The sequence below is a fragment of the Vulpes vulpes genome, chromosome X (genome assembly GCF_048418805.1).
Source record: "Vulpes vulpes isolate BD-2025 chromosome X, VulVul3, whole genome shotgun sequence".
In the NCBI taxonomy this organism is placed as follows: domain Eukaryota; kingdom Metazoa; phylum Chordata; class Mammalia; order Carnivora; family Canidae; genus Vulpes; species Vulpes vulpes.
The window spans coordinates 35,993,296-36,010,855 of record NC_132796.1 but is presented as its reverse complement, the minus strand read 5'-3'; the positions used below and the strand labels follow the sequence as shown (position 1 = coordinate 36,010,855).

At 38.4% G+C, this 17,560-nt stretch overlaps 1 protein-coding gene across 21 annotated transcripts in view; it reads left to right on the top strand.

The window, feature by feature from the left end:
- The window catches only part of CASK (calcium/calmodulin dependent serine protein kinase), a 351,423-nt gene that overhangs the window by 226,821 nt on the left and 107,042 nt on the right, over positions 1–17,560 (top strand). For all 21 annotated transcript variants that reach the window (XM_072743849.1, XM_072743848.1, XM_072743845.1 and 18 more), the window contains exon 9: positions 11,539–11,622. In XM_072743849.1, the coding sequence (XP_072599950.1) occupies positions 11,539–11,622 (84 nt within the window). The remainder of the gene's footprint in view (positions 1–11,538; positions 11,623–17,560) is intronic.

The following is a 17,560-nucleotide window of genomic DNA, read 5'->3' as shown; positions in this document are numbered from 1 at the left end:
CCAGAAATGACCAGTGTAGGGAAGACTCCTATTTTCTCCTTTGCCTTAGTTTCTCCATTATGGGGATCTTTTGTTCATTAGAAGCTAGTTTAAATGCCAGAGAACAATGAAAATGGAAGCCATATTAGTCATTTATTAGATCCTTTAGAAAATTTGGCTCTCATTATCATGCTTATCTTGACTAACATTTATTTTTGAAAACCCTTCTCCCTGCAGTGATTGTAGTTCTTGTTCTAAATATCTGAGCTTAATACATAATGGAGTTCTGCACCAGAAAGACAATAGACAAAAATGTCAGTAACTTAAATGAAAAAGTTCCAGAAAGCTGTTTGAGCTCAGAATCTTGCACCATATCTGAATTACAATTTACCTTCACTGCCATCTGGAGATGGAAGAATTCCATGATGATGTTCTCTAGTTGATGCAAACAGGCTTCTTACATTAGATACTTGTCCGTGCATACTTGTAACTCATTGCTCTGGATATAGTTGGTGTTAATTTAGTAAAGACTACATTTAAGCTAAGTTTATATATGAAAAACTCCTGCATAACTGCTAAGTAAAGAAATAAGATGAGGAAAGTCTTTGTAGTAAAGAGTGCCCAAAGTCATAATACCATGACTGTGTGTCAAAAAAAAAAAAAAAAAAGAATTATTTCTTTGGTAAAACCACAAGAAGATGTCCTATTCAGTCATTTTATATCAGAAAAGAATTTGAGTAAATAGCGCAAGTAATACCTGAATGTCTTATGATTGTTAAATTATACTGTATTTAACGCCTTTATCTAAATCAGTGATGTTTGCTATGAATATTCATTCCAGCAAAAATAAGACCAACTAAAATTGTGCTTTCTTTTTTTTAAGATTTTATTTATTTATTCATGAGAGACACAGAGAAAGAGGCAGAGACATAGGCAGAGGGAGAAGCAGGCTCCATGCAGGGAGCCCGTTGTGAGACTCGATCCAGGGACTCCAGGATCACTCCCTGAGCCAGAAGGCAGATGCTTAACCACTGAGCCACCCAGGCATCCCAAATAATTGTACTTTCCTTGTAGACGACTGTGCTCTTTTCACATCCTTTGTAGCCTTACTATGTAGACCATAAAGTACATTGACTATAATAAAATATGAAAAGGGTGTTTCCATCAAGCTAGTCAATTTGAATTTTGGAAAAATCAGTCATGCCAGAGAGAGACAAGCATAGTCTGGCTGCAAAACAGATTTTCAGATGATACTAATACAACATAAACACATGGAAAGACAAGCTCAAAGAAGTCATAGGGGAGATGCATCACATGAGTACAGAAGTATGGGCTCAGGAAGACCAGTGAGGTACAAGAGAGATCACTGTCATCTGGAGCTCCAATGAGGGCTCCAGGGAAGTCCAGGAAGCACAGGCAAAGCATCACAAAGTGTTCATGGCATGTGGGTATGGAGGTAAGAAGCAAACTAGTATAATATAAACGTCAGCTCTTTGAAGGACTGACTGGAAATTCTGGGTTGAGGGAAGAATACATATAGTTCAGAATGCTAAGTTGAGTACATAGGGTGTAGATGGTAAAAAGCTACTGCAAGCTTTTGAGGGACATTACAGTGCAAACAGCAAGCTCATATAATTCCTTTGGACACCATGTGCAGGTGGGTTGTCTGGGAAGGATACAAGTGCTGGAGGCAAAGAGAGCCAGTAGCAAAGCCATGGGAGTCAGGAGGTGAAGGGGTCCTGGACCCAGGGAGTAAAGGTGGAAGTGGAAAAGAAATATTCAGACTAAGGGATTTTAAGGAAGGAAAACTGATGAGGCTCACTGAGTGATTCAAGTTATTTGGAATCAGGAAGCCCACGGGAGGGTTAAACAGGTAGAGTGGAAGTGATTTTCTTCTAAACTTTTTATTTTGAAAGACTTTTAGACTCACATAGAAGTGGCAAAAACAGGGGCGCCTGGCTGGCTCAGTCGGTAGAGCATGCAAACACTTGATCTTGGGGATTGTGCATTCAAGCCCCACGTTGGGTGTAGAGATTACTTAAAAATAAAATCTTTTAAAGAAATAAAATTAAATATTTGAAAAAAAATTTAAAAAGAAATGGCAAAAACAGTACAAAATTGCCATGTACACTTTGCCGTTCTTCCCCTTGTTAATAACATCCTATATAACCATAACTAGGAAATTGACATTGGAACACTTAAGTAAACTGCAGGCCTTATTCGAGTTTTACCTGTGTGTGTGTGTGTGTGTGTGTGTGTGTGTGTGTGTGTGTGTGTGTGTGTTTCTAGGAAATTTTATCACATGTATGGAAGTATATAAGCTTGACCATAATTAGGATATAGAAGTCTCCTGCCACCTCTCATGCTACTCCTTAATAATCACATCCTCCCCTAATAACTACTGATCCATTCTCCATCACTATAATTCTTATCCTTTTGAGAGTTTTATATAATATGTAACTGTTTAGGAGAAACTCAGTCTCCCTTGTGTTTCCCTTTTCCTCTCACACAACTACCATACTCAACAGCACTTCTGGCACCAGGTGTGTCTGGGTTTTTTCCCCATACCAAGTAATTCTCTGACACCAGCTAGGTGTCCTAAATTTTAATTCATTTCTGATACTAACTGAAATTAATGTAGACCCCACAGCTTAAAGGCTTGGTCCCATGAGACTGTCCCCCCACTTCAGATGCCAATCACAAGTAGTAGGTCCCCAGTTACCCACAACTACTATCTGACTTGGCTACAAATTGGAGGTTCCCATAACCCACCTACCCCCAACCTTAGATTTGATTATTTGCTAGAACAGTTCATAGAACTGAGGGAAACACTTAGGTTTACCAGTTTATTATATGATAAAGAATATGGTAAAGGATACAGATGAAGAGATACATAGAGTAAAGTTAGAAGGGTCTCAAGTGCAGAAGTTTTTTCCCAAGGAAGGTGGGGTATGCCATGCTCTGGTCATGTGCATCTGTTCATCAACCCAGAAGCTCTCCAAACCCATACTTTGGGAAATTTCACAGAGGCTTCATCATGTAGGCATGCATTGATCATTAACTCTATTTCCAGCCCCTCTCCCCTCTCTAGAAAATGGGGTGGGGGGCTGAACATTCCAAGGTTATATAATCCTGACTTGGTCTTTCTGGTGACTAGCCCCCATCCAGGAGCCCACCCAGAATCACCTCATTAAAACAAAGATACTGCAGTCAGCCAGGAAATGCCAAGCGATTTAGTAACTCTGTCAGGAACTAAAGTCTAAGACCAAATATTAGAACACAAGATGCTCTTAATACTCTTATGACTTGGGAAATTACAAGGGTTTTAGGAGCTCTGCATCAGGAGCTGGAGTCAAAGACTAAATGTTAGGACAAAAGATTCTCCTTAGCACCCATGTTTACAAGGGTTTTAGGACTCTGTGTCAGGAACCAGGGTCAGAGACCAATATACAGATTTGTTATTAGTTGTTACTTTACAGATTAGGGTTTTTTGCTCAGCATAATGCCTTTGGGATCCATCCAAGTTGTTGTGTAGATCAATAGTCCTTTCCTCTTTATTACTGAATAATACTCCACTGTATGGATGTACAATACTTATCCATCCACCTTTTGAAGGGCATTTGAGTTGTTTCCAGTTTTTGGCTAATACAAATAAGGCTGCTCTGAACATCTATATATAGATTTTCATTTCTCCAAAGTAAAAACCTGTGAGTGGGATTGCTAAGTCATATGATAAGTATATATTCAACTTTATAAAAAAAAATGCCAAATCATTTTCCAGAGTGGCTGTATGACTTTGCTTTCCCACTAGCAGAGTTTGAGAAAACCAGTTGCTCTCCGCCCTTGCCAGCACTTGGTAATGTCAGCATTTTTTTAACCATTCGTAATTGCTTTTAGGAACATTTTTATAGCACCTGCTTAAAAAATCCCAGTTGGATGATTCTAACATCTGAGCCTTCTCTTGTGTTGATATCTGTTGGTTGTCTTTTCTCATTTAGTTTGAGATTTTCCTGTTTCTTGGTATGAAGAGTAATTTTAGATAGTATGCTGGACATTTTTAGTATCATTATATTATGAGACTATGATTCTTATTTAAATCTTCTATTTTAGTAGGTAGCTAACCTGATTAAAGTCAGAATACATGTCCTGGCCTACTTTTAGGGGTGTAGTTCTAATGCCAATTTCATTTCCAAAGCCTTTGCAGTACTCATCTGGTCTTCCCCGCTTGTGCACCACTCAGAGGCTCATCTGAAAACTGGGAGGTATTCCATACCATAGTTCCATCTTAAAGCTCTTGCTATGTTGATCCTGGTTGGTTTTAGACATGGGTTTATTGGAGATGTGCCACATGTACTTCATACATAGATTGAAAGACACCCGCCCCCTTCCCCTGCTCTCTTCTCTGTCATCCTTCCCCTACTCTCCAGGGAGTACAGCGCCACCTCCTTGCTGCTCTTTGCATCAGGCAGGGCTGGGAAAGTGGAAAGCACTCTGAGGGGGAGGAAGTCGGATTCTTTCATGGTGTCCCCCTGGAGTAGGGTGCATGCAGTCAAAAGTGTTCTGTCCTACAGAGCCACCTCTTCTCAGTCCTTGGCTAAAGAGATTAGTCTTTTCTTGGGGCTCATTTTTCTGTGTTCCTTGTCCATGGAGTTTCCAGGTTGTGGGCTGCTCTCACATCCAGGCAAGGATATGTTAGAAGGTGAAAAAAATTAAAATCCCAGTGATATCACCAAAGATCACCCCTCAAGTCCTGAGATTCCCTCCCTAGTCTGCCTCTTCTCCAGCTTTCAGAGCTTTCTGTCAGTGATTCAAAAGGGAAAGCAAGAAATTTCTTTGTTATCAAGAACACTAAAGAATTAGGCTTTGGAAGAATAAGTGTTTATTCTGTTGAAAAGGGAATACTTTAAAACTCCATGCCAGGGGTGCCTGGATGGCTCAGTTGGTTGAGCATCTGACTCTTGATTTTGGCTCAGGTCATGATCTCAAGGTTGTGAGGTTGAGTCCACATCCAACTCTGCGCTTAGCAGGGAGTCTGCTTGAGATTCTCTTCCTCTCCCTCTCTCCCCCTTCCTCCCACTCATGCACGCATATGTGCACACGCACTCTCTCTTTCTCTGTCTCTAAAACAAAGATTTTTTAAAAAATCACCATTTCTTGCTCTAGGATCCAGCCATGCCACGTGTCTTTCAAGCCATTTTCCCTAGGCCCTATCTTTGTCTCACATTTGGCATTAGCTAGAAAAACCAATCTCCATTGTACTATCTGCAGAGTACAAAGGATCTGAAGACCTTTTTTTAATAGCAGTAGAAGTTTTTTCTGTTACATATACCTAAAATGTTAAGCTATTTCAGTTTAAGCAAAATGCAGTCAGATTTTAGCCTCAGTGTAGTAGTAATAATTAGAGACTCCCTACCTGCATTGTCCAATAAGAACTTTCTGTCTTCAGGGCAATATTTTATATCTGAACTGTCCAGTGTGGTAGCCACTAGTCATATATTGGCTCTTTATGCTTGAAATGTGTCTAGTACAACTAAAGAACTGAATTTTTAATTCTATTTAATTTTTTAAGATTTATTTATTTGAGAGAGAGAGAGAGAGAGAGAGAGAGAGAGAGAGAGAGACCATGAAACCATGCAGGTGGAGGGAGGGGCAGAGGGAGAGACTCTCAAGCAGATTCCCCTCTGAGCATGGAGCCAGTTGCAGAACTCGATCTCATAACCATGAGATCACGACCTGAGCCAAAACCAAGAGTTGGACATTTAATCACCTGAGCCACCCAAGCGTCCCTTAATTGTATTTAATTTTAATGAATTTAAATTTAAATAGTCTTACCTAGTGGCTACTGTACTAGACAGAGAAGACTTAGACTCTTCATTCAAAAACATGCTGTTACACGGTTCACCCTTTTTGGAAATAGTAAATAAATAAAGACAATTAGAAATGGGTCTCAGGTAGGGCACCTGGGTAGCTCAGTGGATTAAGTGTCTGCCTTTTGCTCAAGTCATGATCCAGGGTCCTGGGATCAAGCCCACATTGGGCTTCTTGCTCAGCCGGGGAGTCTGCTTCTCCCTCTGGCCGTACCACTTGTTCTCTTTCTCTCTCTCACCCTCTAATAAATGAATAAAATCTTTAAAGAGAAAAAAAACAGAAATGGTTCACAGATTTAGCCCGTTGTAATTTTTAGTATATTCTATTTTTACCTTTTTCTTATGCTATAGGAACATATTTTCATTTAGAAAACAACCAAACTTATTTAGTAAGCTGTTTGTTGATACACACATACATACACACTTATAGCACTCCTAAGTTACTTTATATCAAAGGTTTACACATGTTGGCTAACAAAAATGATTATTAAAGCCAATCATGTGCCTATACAGTGTCTCATTTAATCTTCATAAAATTCCTGTAAGATTAGTTTTCAAAAAGAAACAGCTGGAAAAAAAAAAGAAAGAAAAAGCTGAGAGAATGTAAGGTCATACAGCCAGTCAGTACCTAAATGACCCAGAATTTAAACAAAAGTCTTTCTGACTCCAAACCCACTTTCTACTATATTATACAGCCCCTTTTTTTGTTTGTGTTCTTTCTCTTCTTCTGTTAAAGACCTTCCTGGGTTTGCCTTTTTCCCCCTCTATTCTATCAATATGCAAAAACAAGTTTTACTTAAAAAATAATACAAAGCCCATTTCGATGTTTGTTTTTCAGTATATGCTGTTGGTTAAACATCACCAGGCATAACACAACTTAAAGGTTTTTGAGGTTTTGTGGGGTTTTTTTAATTAAAGTTTAGTTGACATGTGTTATATTAGTTTTAAGTGTACAACATAGTGATTTGACAATTCTATACATCAGGCAATGCTTGCTACAATAAGTACAGTTACCATCTGTCACCAAAGTAATTATAATATTATTGACTATATTCTCTATGCTGAACTACATCCCCATGATTTATTTTTTTTTATAACTGGAAGTCTGTACTTCTTAACCCCTTCACCTATTTTTGTCTGTCCCCCCTCACTCCCCTCTTCTCTGGCAACTACTAGTTCTCTGTATTTATGAATCTGTTTCTGGTTTTGTTTGTTCATTTGTTTTGTCTTTTATTTTATTTAAGTGGGCTCTGTGCCCAAAGTGGGGCTTGAACTCACGACCCTGAGGTTGAGACTCACATGTTCTACCAACTAAGCCAGCCAGGCACCCCTGTTTCATCTTCTGGATTCCACATATAAGTGAAATCATATGGTATTTGCCATTCTCTGTCTAAATTAATTTAGTGTAATATTCTGTAGGTCCATCCACGTTGTTGTGAATGGCAAGATATTCTTTTTTATGGCTGAATAATATTCCATTGTGTATTCTGTGTGTGTGTGTGTGTGTGTGTGTGTAATCACATCTTCCACAAACAGTAACAGCAACTCATTAAAAGATTCCATTGTTTGTTACAGAATGGTAATTTTATGCTTTTCTCTGCTAGTTAATTATTCAATAAATTCTTGTGACTTCTGTATTGGTGAACCTCTTCTGGCTTAGTGCAGGAAAAGGACATTAAGTCTCTAGAGATAATAAAATCATTTCCAAGATTAACATGTAGAATCTGGCAGATATGCAAATTGTAGTCATTTTGATATCAAGAATTCATTATATGGGGATCCCTGGGTGGCGCAGTGGTTTGGCGCCTGCCTTTGGCCCAGGGCACGATCCGGGAGACCCTGGATCGAATCCCACGTCGGGTTCCCGGTGCATGGAGCCTGCTTCTCCCTCTGCCTGTGTCTCTGCCTCTCTCTCTCTCTCTCTCTGTGTGTGACTATCATAAATAAATAAAAATTAAAAAAAAAAGAATTCATTATATGTGTACTCGAGAAAAATATAATTTTGCTTTCTAGTGGAACTTTTATTATTTTAGTCATTAATATAGAAAATACATTGGGCTCTGCACTCAGCAGAATCTACTGGAGAGTCTCTCTCCCTTTGCCCCTTCCCCCCTACTCTTGTGAACTCTTTCTCTAAAATAAATAAATAAATCTTTTTAAAAAAAAAAAGAATAAAAGGGATAATGCCTCTGAATGTCCTAAATTCAGTGCCTGGGACAGAGTTAAATACTAACTTAATACCTTCTAAATGTTTATGACCCTCCAAAAATTTATTTCCAGCCCAGATTTCTCTCCTGCACTCCAGGTTTATGTGTCCAAGTACCTACTTGCATTTCCACTTGAACTTTAGATATTTGAAGCATAACATACCCAAAACTACAGTAATGATCTCTTCCCCATCTCCATTGGTGTCAGACTTCTAGTTGCTCACGTTGAAAACCTTGGTGTGGTCTTTGACTCCTCTCTTTCTTTCACACCCCACATCCAGGCTCTCAGAAAATCCTGTTTTCTCCACTTCCAAAATATATTCAGAATTAAGAAGTCCTGTTCTTGGAAAGACACTGTAGGAGAATGAGAAGATAAGCTATGAATTGAGAATAAATATTTCCAATTTGTTTATCTGATAAAGGACTTATACATGTAGATTATGTAAAGAATTCCTTCTTTAAAAAAAATTTTATTTATTTACTCATAAGAAACACACAGAGAGAGAGGCAGAGACATAGGCCAAGAGAGAAGCAGGCTCCATGCAGGGAGCCCAATGTGGGACTCAATCACAGGACTCCAGGATCACGCCCTGAGTCAAAGGCAGATGCTCAACCACTGAGACACCCTGGCATCCCAAGAATTCCTTCTTTTGAACTGTAGTTGACAGACAATATTATATCACTTATAGGTGTACAACAGTGATTCAGTGTTTATATACATTATGAAATGACTACTATGATAAAATCTAGCTACCATCTGTCATCATACATAGTTGCTACAGTATTATTAACTATATTCCCTTTGCTGTATATTATATCCCTGTGTCTTACTTATTTTATAACTGGGAGTTTGTACCTTTTAATCACCTTCCCCTATTTGGGAAGAATTCTTAAAACTCAATAATAAGAAAACACAACCCAGTTCAAAACAGGAAAATATTTAGAACAGACACTTCAACAGAGAAAATATATGAATAGCAAATAAGCACACGCAAAATTGCTCAACATCATTAGTCATCAAGGAAATACAAAGTAGTGCCACAATGAGATATCTATATGTACATGTATCAGAATGGCTAAAATAAAAAAGACTAACCATACCAAGTATTAGTGAGGATATAGAACAACTGGAAGTGATATACTGCTATGGAAATGTAAAATGGTACAACCACTTGGGAAAACAGGTTGGCAGTTTCTTAAAAAGTTAACCATACTCGTATAATACAACTCCTAAGTAAGTATTTATCTAAAAGAAATATATGTCCATACAAAGACTTGTACATTAATGTTCATAGCAGCTTTATATGTAATAGCCAGACTTTGGAAACAAACCAAATATATGTCCATACAAAGACTTGTACATTAATGTTCATAGCAGCTTTATATGTAATAGCCAGACTTTGGAAACAAACCAAATATATGTCCATACAAAGACTTGTACATTAATGTTCATAGCAGCTTTATATGTAATAGCCAGACTTTGGAAACAAACCAAATATATGTCCATACAAAGACTTGTACATTAATGTTCATAGCAGCTTTATATGTAATAGCCAGACTTTGGAAACAAACCACAGTTGATCAACAGATGAATAGATAAACAAATTATGGCATATCCTTACAGTGGAATGCCACTCAGCAATAAAAAGGACTGAACTATATATACTTGCAACTACATGGATGAAGTTCAAAACCTTTATGCTGAGTGAAACAAGTTGGAAAAGGAGTATGTACTGTCTGGTTCCATTTATATAAAACTCTAGAAAACGCAAACCAATCTACAGTGACAAACAGTGGCTTCCTAGGAACTGGGAGGGAGAGCACAGAAGGACATGGGGAAACTTTTGAGAGGGATGGATATATTCATCATCTTGATTGCAGTGAAACTTTTATGCTTATATACATCAAAACTGATTGAATTATACATTTTAAACATGCAGTTTATTATATGCTAATTATAGCTTGGTAAAACTTTCTGCAGAAAACAAAATATATTCAGAATCTCTCTTCTTTTTTTATTCTCCATCTGATTTCATCTATTGTCTCCCCACTCCCAGATTACTGCAATAGCCTTCTAACTGGTCTCCCTGCCCTCCCTTTTTTTCCAAACCCTTGCTCCCTTCTAATCTGTTTTCAACATAACAACTGGAGTCTTCCTTTAAAGTTGTCAGATCATGTCACTTCAGCTCAAAACCCTTTAGTAGCTCCCTTTCCCACTCAGAATAAAAGGCCTTTATGGCCTGCCCCAGCCTTTGTCACCTCTCTGATCTGATCTACTATTTACTCCACATACATAGGTCTCCTTGCTAGTTCTTGAAAATTCCAGGCGCACTCCCTCCTTTGGACCTTTGAATTGGTGGTTCTCCCTGCCTAGACCACTCCCTCACCACTTTTGGGTATCCTCACAGTAATTGGGCCTACTTTGAATATCCTATTTTAAACTGCAATGTACCTAATCTTCTTATTCTGCTTTAATTTTTGCTTTATTCCACAGCACTTTTATCATACTCCATTATTTACCTTTTTGAATTTTCTTCTCCTATTAGAATATGGAGAACACGAGGGCCTGAATCTTTTTTGGTTTTGTTTACTGATGTACCTCAAGTGCATAGAACAATGCCCAGCACATAGTAGACTCTCAAGAAATATTTCTGAAATGAATACTTATCTAAATCTTTGATACATTGACAAATTAGAGTAGAACCAAAAGGGGTGTTAAGAAGAAGGACAAGAGGTTTAAAACATCCATGGGGAATAGTTAAGGCAGATGGAGACATCACAGAGAATAGTTTTAGTGGAAGCATGATACCCCTCTTAGCTACTGAAGGGTAATTATATGGAAGAGGTAGTATGTTTACTCTGTGATGTTGCAGAGGACAAAGCTAGCCCAAACAAGCCAGGTATGGGCCCAGGCTAAATAAGAACATTTTTACTTTCTTAAAATTATAATAAGCTATCATAAAATAACTATCACCTACTGGATATGGTCAAACAGAATAATCCTCCATCAGGGATTGAAGAGAATCCCACATGGAAAAATGGTTGAATTACATGACCTTGAAAAGTTTGTTCTAGTTCAAAGATATAGTGATTTTTTTAAATCCAGTTATTCCAGACAACTCCAAATGCTCAGTCTTTTGTGGAGTTAATTTTACAACTCCAAATGTTCAGTCATTTGTGGAGTTAATTTTTCAAATGCTTGTTTAACCTGACAAGATCATGTCAAAGGTAACTTCATACTTAAGTAATTATGATTATGTTCGCCCTCTATTATTGCTAAAAAGATAATTTTACTATCAGTTTGGACCTTCATAGCCCTTTTTTAAGAATGTTTACCAGTATCATGGAATAAAATCTCTAGTATTCTAGAATTCAATCTAAGTTTCACATTTAAGAAATTTGGGCTAATTTCTTGTTTGTTTTACATTAAATTTCTTCACTTTTTAAAATGGCTACATATGTTCATTATCTTTCTTCTTTTATAGGAGCGGGATCGTTATGCCTACAAGATTCATCTTCCAGAAACAGTAGAGCAACTGAGGAAATTCAATGCAAGGAGGAAACTAAAGGTAACTAAAGAAATCAGCAAAAAGCTTCCTTACAGCTAGATTCTCACTTCTAAACTTATTTCAATAAGACTTTGGTTTTTAAATCATTTAAGGTAATATCTTAAGTGTGATTCTAAACAAAAGGTTATGATAAATGGAAGAGTAATCACATTTTAGATTTGTATTATCCTGAAAATTCATAGCAGAGATATAATTACTTTTTTTAAGATTTTATTTTTTTCAAAGAGAGACTGAGAGATAGCAAGAGAGCACAAGCAGGGGTCAGGGAAGGAGAAGCAGGCTCCTCGCTAAACAGGGAACCCAACTCAGGGCTTGATCCCAGGACCCTGGGATAATGACCTGAGCTGAAGGCAGACAAGACACTCAACCAACTGAGCCACCCAGGTGCCCTGAGATATAATTACTTTTAAAATAGTAATTTACTATTATCCATTATTATTATTGAATGTGAACATAGGCCACATTTTCTCAAACATAAATATTTTGACAAGAAAATGTGAGTTCAGCTCAATGAAAACAGTACTGGATTTGAATTGGACAACCATCACAAAGCAATAAAAATCCCCACTACCTTGGTCTACTAGAAAATATTTTCAAATTACTTTCCTCACCTTTTCTTTATTCTTCCTAGGTACCTTTCTCTTTTTACCACTCTTTCTATCCTCTACCTCACCAAAAAAGAATATGGTAATTACCCCATGTGGGGACCCCATTTGATTTTAAAAGTTTTGAAAAAGACCAAACAAAAATAATAGAGTCCTTTTAGCACTATTCAAAAAAGTTAGTCAGTCAGTTACTTAGTTAGTTAGTTAGTTAGTTAGTTAGTTAGTTAGTTAGTTAGTTATTTCAGAGAGAACACACATGCAAGCAGGGGGAGGGGCAGAGGGAAAGTGATAGGGAATCTCAAGCAGAGTCCATACTGAGCTCAGAGCCTGATGCAGGACTCGATCCCATGACCCTGAGATCATGACCTGAGGCAAAACCATGAGTCAGACGTTCAACCAACTGAGCCACCCAGGCACCCCAGCACCATTCAAAAATTTTTTGGGACAACATTCCCTCCCCCTTCCCAACAGTGGAAATTCTGTTATATTGTGGTCTTAAAATTAACTTATATTTGATTTGTTTTTTATTACTATAAAAAAATAATTTTTTAACTTTGTCCTCTAAGTGGTTGATTGGTTAGTAGTCCTCCTTAGCCCTGCCAACTATAAAGCTTTGTAAGTATTTTCAGATATGTCATAAATTGTAATAACATTCACTATTATTCAACCCCTGAAATATGTGAATAAATTGTATACAACTCTAGATTTAGAAGAACATTTATATGAATTGGGGGAACTATGTAGGCAACAATATTATGCTATAGCACTGAACTGTCCATCATGGTAGCTGGTAACCACATGCAGCTATTTAAATTTAAACTAATGAGAATTAAAATTAAAAGATCAGTTCCCCAGTCACACTAGCACATTTCAAATGCTCAGTAACTAAATGTGACTACCAAATCAGACCACCCAGATATAGGGTATTTCCATCTTTGTAAAAAGTCCTATTGGACTTTGATATTATACAGCAAGGGAAATGGTAACATATCATTGTTGGTAATGATGATTCTCAGCTAAGCCTCTGTCTTCATTGTTTTTGCGGTCGAGTTCAAACTCGCTCTAAAAGTCCTTGGCAGGGGCACCTGAGTGGCTCAGTGGTTGAGCATCTGCCTTCGGCTTGGGTCGTGATCCCGGAGTCCTGGGATCAAGTCCCATATCACGCTCCCCAGGGGGAGCCTGCTTCTCCCTCTGCCTATGTCTCTGCCTCTCTCTGTGTATCTCTCATGAATAAATAAATAAAATCTTTAAAAAAAATAAAAGCCTTTGGAAAAAATAATTATTAATGACATGCCATTATCAAGATGGTGCCCCAAAGAAGTTTCCCCTGACTTGGATATATACCTGAACCAATGTAGCCTACAAGAGAAAAAAACAATCTTACTATCTAAAGTGAAATTTGGTCAGCTGTTTTTGAATTTTATTTCCTCCCCAAAGAAACGATTAATTATACATTTTTCACAACTCTTCCCTAGTCTTTTTAACTCTAATGCTGCTTTGGCCTTTGTAACATTGCCCTGTCTCGGGCTGGACCTTTCATTGCCCAAGTACAGACCTTTTGCCATAGGGCTTAGATTTGCCCCATCACAAGAAACCCAATGCTATAGTTCTCCTGGTGCCGCAGAATCAGACTTGGGCCTAAAATAGACAAAGTGGTGACTAAGATTCATTTGGACAGGGCAAAGCTGTTACAGCAGAGAGGGGTCATATGAACTTACCACATCCCTTTGCAGAGCTATTTAAAGTTTCAAGACCCACCAAACAACCTAGAATTAGGAACATCAACAGGGTTGTCATTGAGATTTTTTTCAGCATCTGGTAAGGCTGTATTCCTTTGTGTGATTCAGCCATCCGGCTAAAGCATGTTATATCTACCTTTCTCAAGGAACTCATTCTCCTCATTCTGCCTCTTCTGTGAGCTCCTAAAACAGAGATTGCAACTTTGCTAGCTTTCAGAGCCCACCACATAACTTTCTTTCAGATGAACATCTGGGTACCCATCCTTCTACCCAGGCACTATTTTTAAACTCCTTAAATGTTGGGCAACAACCTAATTTTTATAACTCTCTTTGAAATGATTAAAGGGAAGTTTCCCAGAAAGCAGTAGAAAATTGCTTTTGTTATTCAGAGAAGAAAATTTTTATTGTCTGTGGTAGGAAGAAAGAGAAGGAGTACAGAATTATAGGAAAGAGTGGGCTCTGGGCTACATCGACTTGGGGGAATCCTAGCTCTGACACTTCCTAGATGTGTAACCTTGAGCAAGTCATTTAAATGGTCTGTGCCTTGGAGCACCTGATTGGCTCAGTCAGTTGAATGTCTTTGATTTTGGCTCAGGTCATGATCTTGGGGTTGTGATGTACTCAGTGCAAGTCTGCTTGTCCCTCTCCCTCTGCTCCTCCCCTTGCTCCTACACACTAGTGCATGCTCTCTCTCCCTCTCAAATAAACTCTTTAAATATATATATATATAATTCTCTTTTCCTCAGTTTCCTTGTCTACAAGATGGGGATAATGATAATAGCTAACTCATAGGGCTGTAAGAATTCAATGAATTAATATACTATAGCAGCTAGAACAGTACCTGACAATCATAAGTGTTCCATACACGTTATTTGTTATTTGTTATTGACTTTATCATTGTTACTGTTTTATTATGAGTCTTTTTTAAGATTTATTTAGAGAAAGAGAGAGAGAGAGAGTGTGTGTGTGCACGTGCAGGGAGAACGGCAGAGGGAGAGACTCCACACCCAGCATGGAGCCTGACTTGGTGCTCCATCCCACAACCCTGAGATCATGACCTGAGCAGAAATCAAGGGTTGGATGCTTAATTGACTGAGCCTCCCAGGCGCCCTTGTTTTATTATGATTCTAATGTTAATACCTTTGAGTTGGTACTCTGTTTATAAATAAGTATAATTCCAAAATAGATACTCCATACTGTTTTAGCTTTTTTCTAGTCATTGACATTAATATTTTGAAGGTTTTATTTAAGATTTTATTATTTATTTGAGAGGGAGAGAGAATGAGTGAGAATACAAAAGCAGGGAGAAGGTGCAGCCCGGGTGGCTCAGCAGTTTAGCACCACCTTCAGCCCAGGGTGTGATCCTGGAGACCTGGGATCAAGTCCCATGTCAAGCTCCCTGCATGGAGCCTGCTTCTCCCTGTGGCTGTCTCTCTGTGTCTCTCATAAATAAATAAATAAAATATTTAAAAACAAAAGCAGGGGGAAGAAGAAGCAGACTCCCTGTTGAGCGGGGAGCCCAACATGGGGGCTCAATCCCAGGATACTAGGATCATGACCTGACCAAAGGTGGAAGATTAACTGACTAAGCCACCCAGGTGCCCCACATTTTGAAGTTTTAAAAGTTTTTTAAAATGTATAGAAAGAGCACCTGGCTGGCTCAGTCAGTGGAGCATGGAACACTTGATCTCAGTCGAGGTCATGAATTTAAGCTCCATGTTGGAAGTAGAGCTTACTTTAAATGAATGGGTGTATAAATAAATAAAAGTACAGAATACCAAAAACTTCTTGGATAATCTCTGTTTATGTATCTCTTCCAAAGTAATTCTGCTTAGGCTATTCCAATCACTTCAATCATCATTTTCCCTCACAGTATATACAGAGGATCTTATACTTGTGGTATGTTATAATATTTACTTCCCTTCTATTACTTGCCTCAAGTGTCATTTCTGTTATGAGATACACATTCTTTAAAGCAGTGGCTCTCCAGACCAGCAGCATCAGTATCACCTTGGAACCTATTAAAAAAATACAAATCCGGGATCCCTGGGTGGCGCAGCGGTTTGGCGCCTGCCTTTGGCCCAGGGCGCGATCCTGGAGACCCGGGATCGAATCCCACGTCGGGCTCCCGGTGCATGGAGCCTGCTTCTCCCTCTGCCTGTGTCTCTGCCTCTCTCTCTCTCTCTCTCTCTCTGTGTGTGTGACTATCATAAATAAATAAAAATTTAAAAAAAAATACAAATCCTCAGGCTTTAGTACAATCAGGAAAGAAAATAAAAGATATCTAGATTGGGGAGGTGCATGAGTGGCTCAGTTGGTTAGGTGTCTGCCTTCAGCTCAGGTGGTCCTGGGATCAAGTCCCACTTTGGGCTCTCTGCTCAGCTGGGAGCTTGTTTTCCCTCTCCCACTGTCTGCTGCTCCTCCTACTTGTGCGCTTGCACTCTCTCTTTGTCAGATAAATTAAAAATTTTTTAAAAATTGGATTGGAAAGAAAGTAAAACTGTCATTGTTTATAGATGACACGATCTTGTATGTGGAAAGTCATAAGAAATCCACAAAAAAAAAACTTACAGAAATAACAAACGGGTACCTGGGTGGCTCAGTCAGTTGAGTGTCTGGCTCAACTGTTTCAGCCCAGTCATGATCTTAGGGTTCTGGGATCAAGCCCTGGTGAAGCTCTGTGCTCAGCTCAGAGTCTGCTAGAGATTATCTCCCTCTTTCTCTCTGCTCCTCCCCTTGCTGGTGTGCTCGCTCTCTCTCACTCAGTCCCTCTATCAAGTAAATAAATGAAATCTTTTAAAGAAAAAAGAAAGAACAAACAAGACAAGCAAGGTTACAGAATACAAGATCATTCTGCAAAATTGGATTGTATTTCTATAAATGAGCAGTGAACAACCTTAAAATGAAATTAAAAAACAATTCCATTCACAGTAGCATCAAAAAGAATTAAATGCTTAAGTATAAATTTGACAAAAAAATATGCAAGACCTAGAGATTTCTACTGCTGAGAGAAATGAAAGCAAATTAATGAAGAGACATTTAATGATCATGGATTGGAAGACTCAGTATTGTTAACAGTTTTTCCCAAGTTGATCTATCGACTCAACACAGTCTCTTAAGCAGAAATTGACAAATCCATCCTAAAAATTTGTATGGAGATGAAAAGACCTAGAATAGCCAAAGCAATCTTGAAAAAAGGACAAAGTTCAGAGCTCATACTTTGCAATTTTGACACTTAACTATAAGGTTATAGTTATCAGGACCCTGGTACTAGTTATGGGATAGGGACAGACATGTAGGTCAGCAGGACAGAATTGAGAGTTCAGGAATAAACCCATATATTTATGGTCAGTTAGTTTGAATAAAAGTGCCAAGGCAATTCAATGGAAGGAATGAATCTTTTTTAAGATTTTATTTATTTATTTATGAAAGACACAGAGAGAGAAGCAGAGACATAGGCAGAGGGAGAAGCAGGCTCCCTTTGGGGAGCCTGATGCAGGATTCAATCCCAGGACTCCGGGATCACAACCTGAGCTAAAGGCAGATGCTCAACCACTGAACCACCCAGGCACCCAGGAATGAGGACTTTTCAAC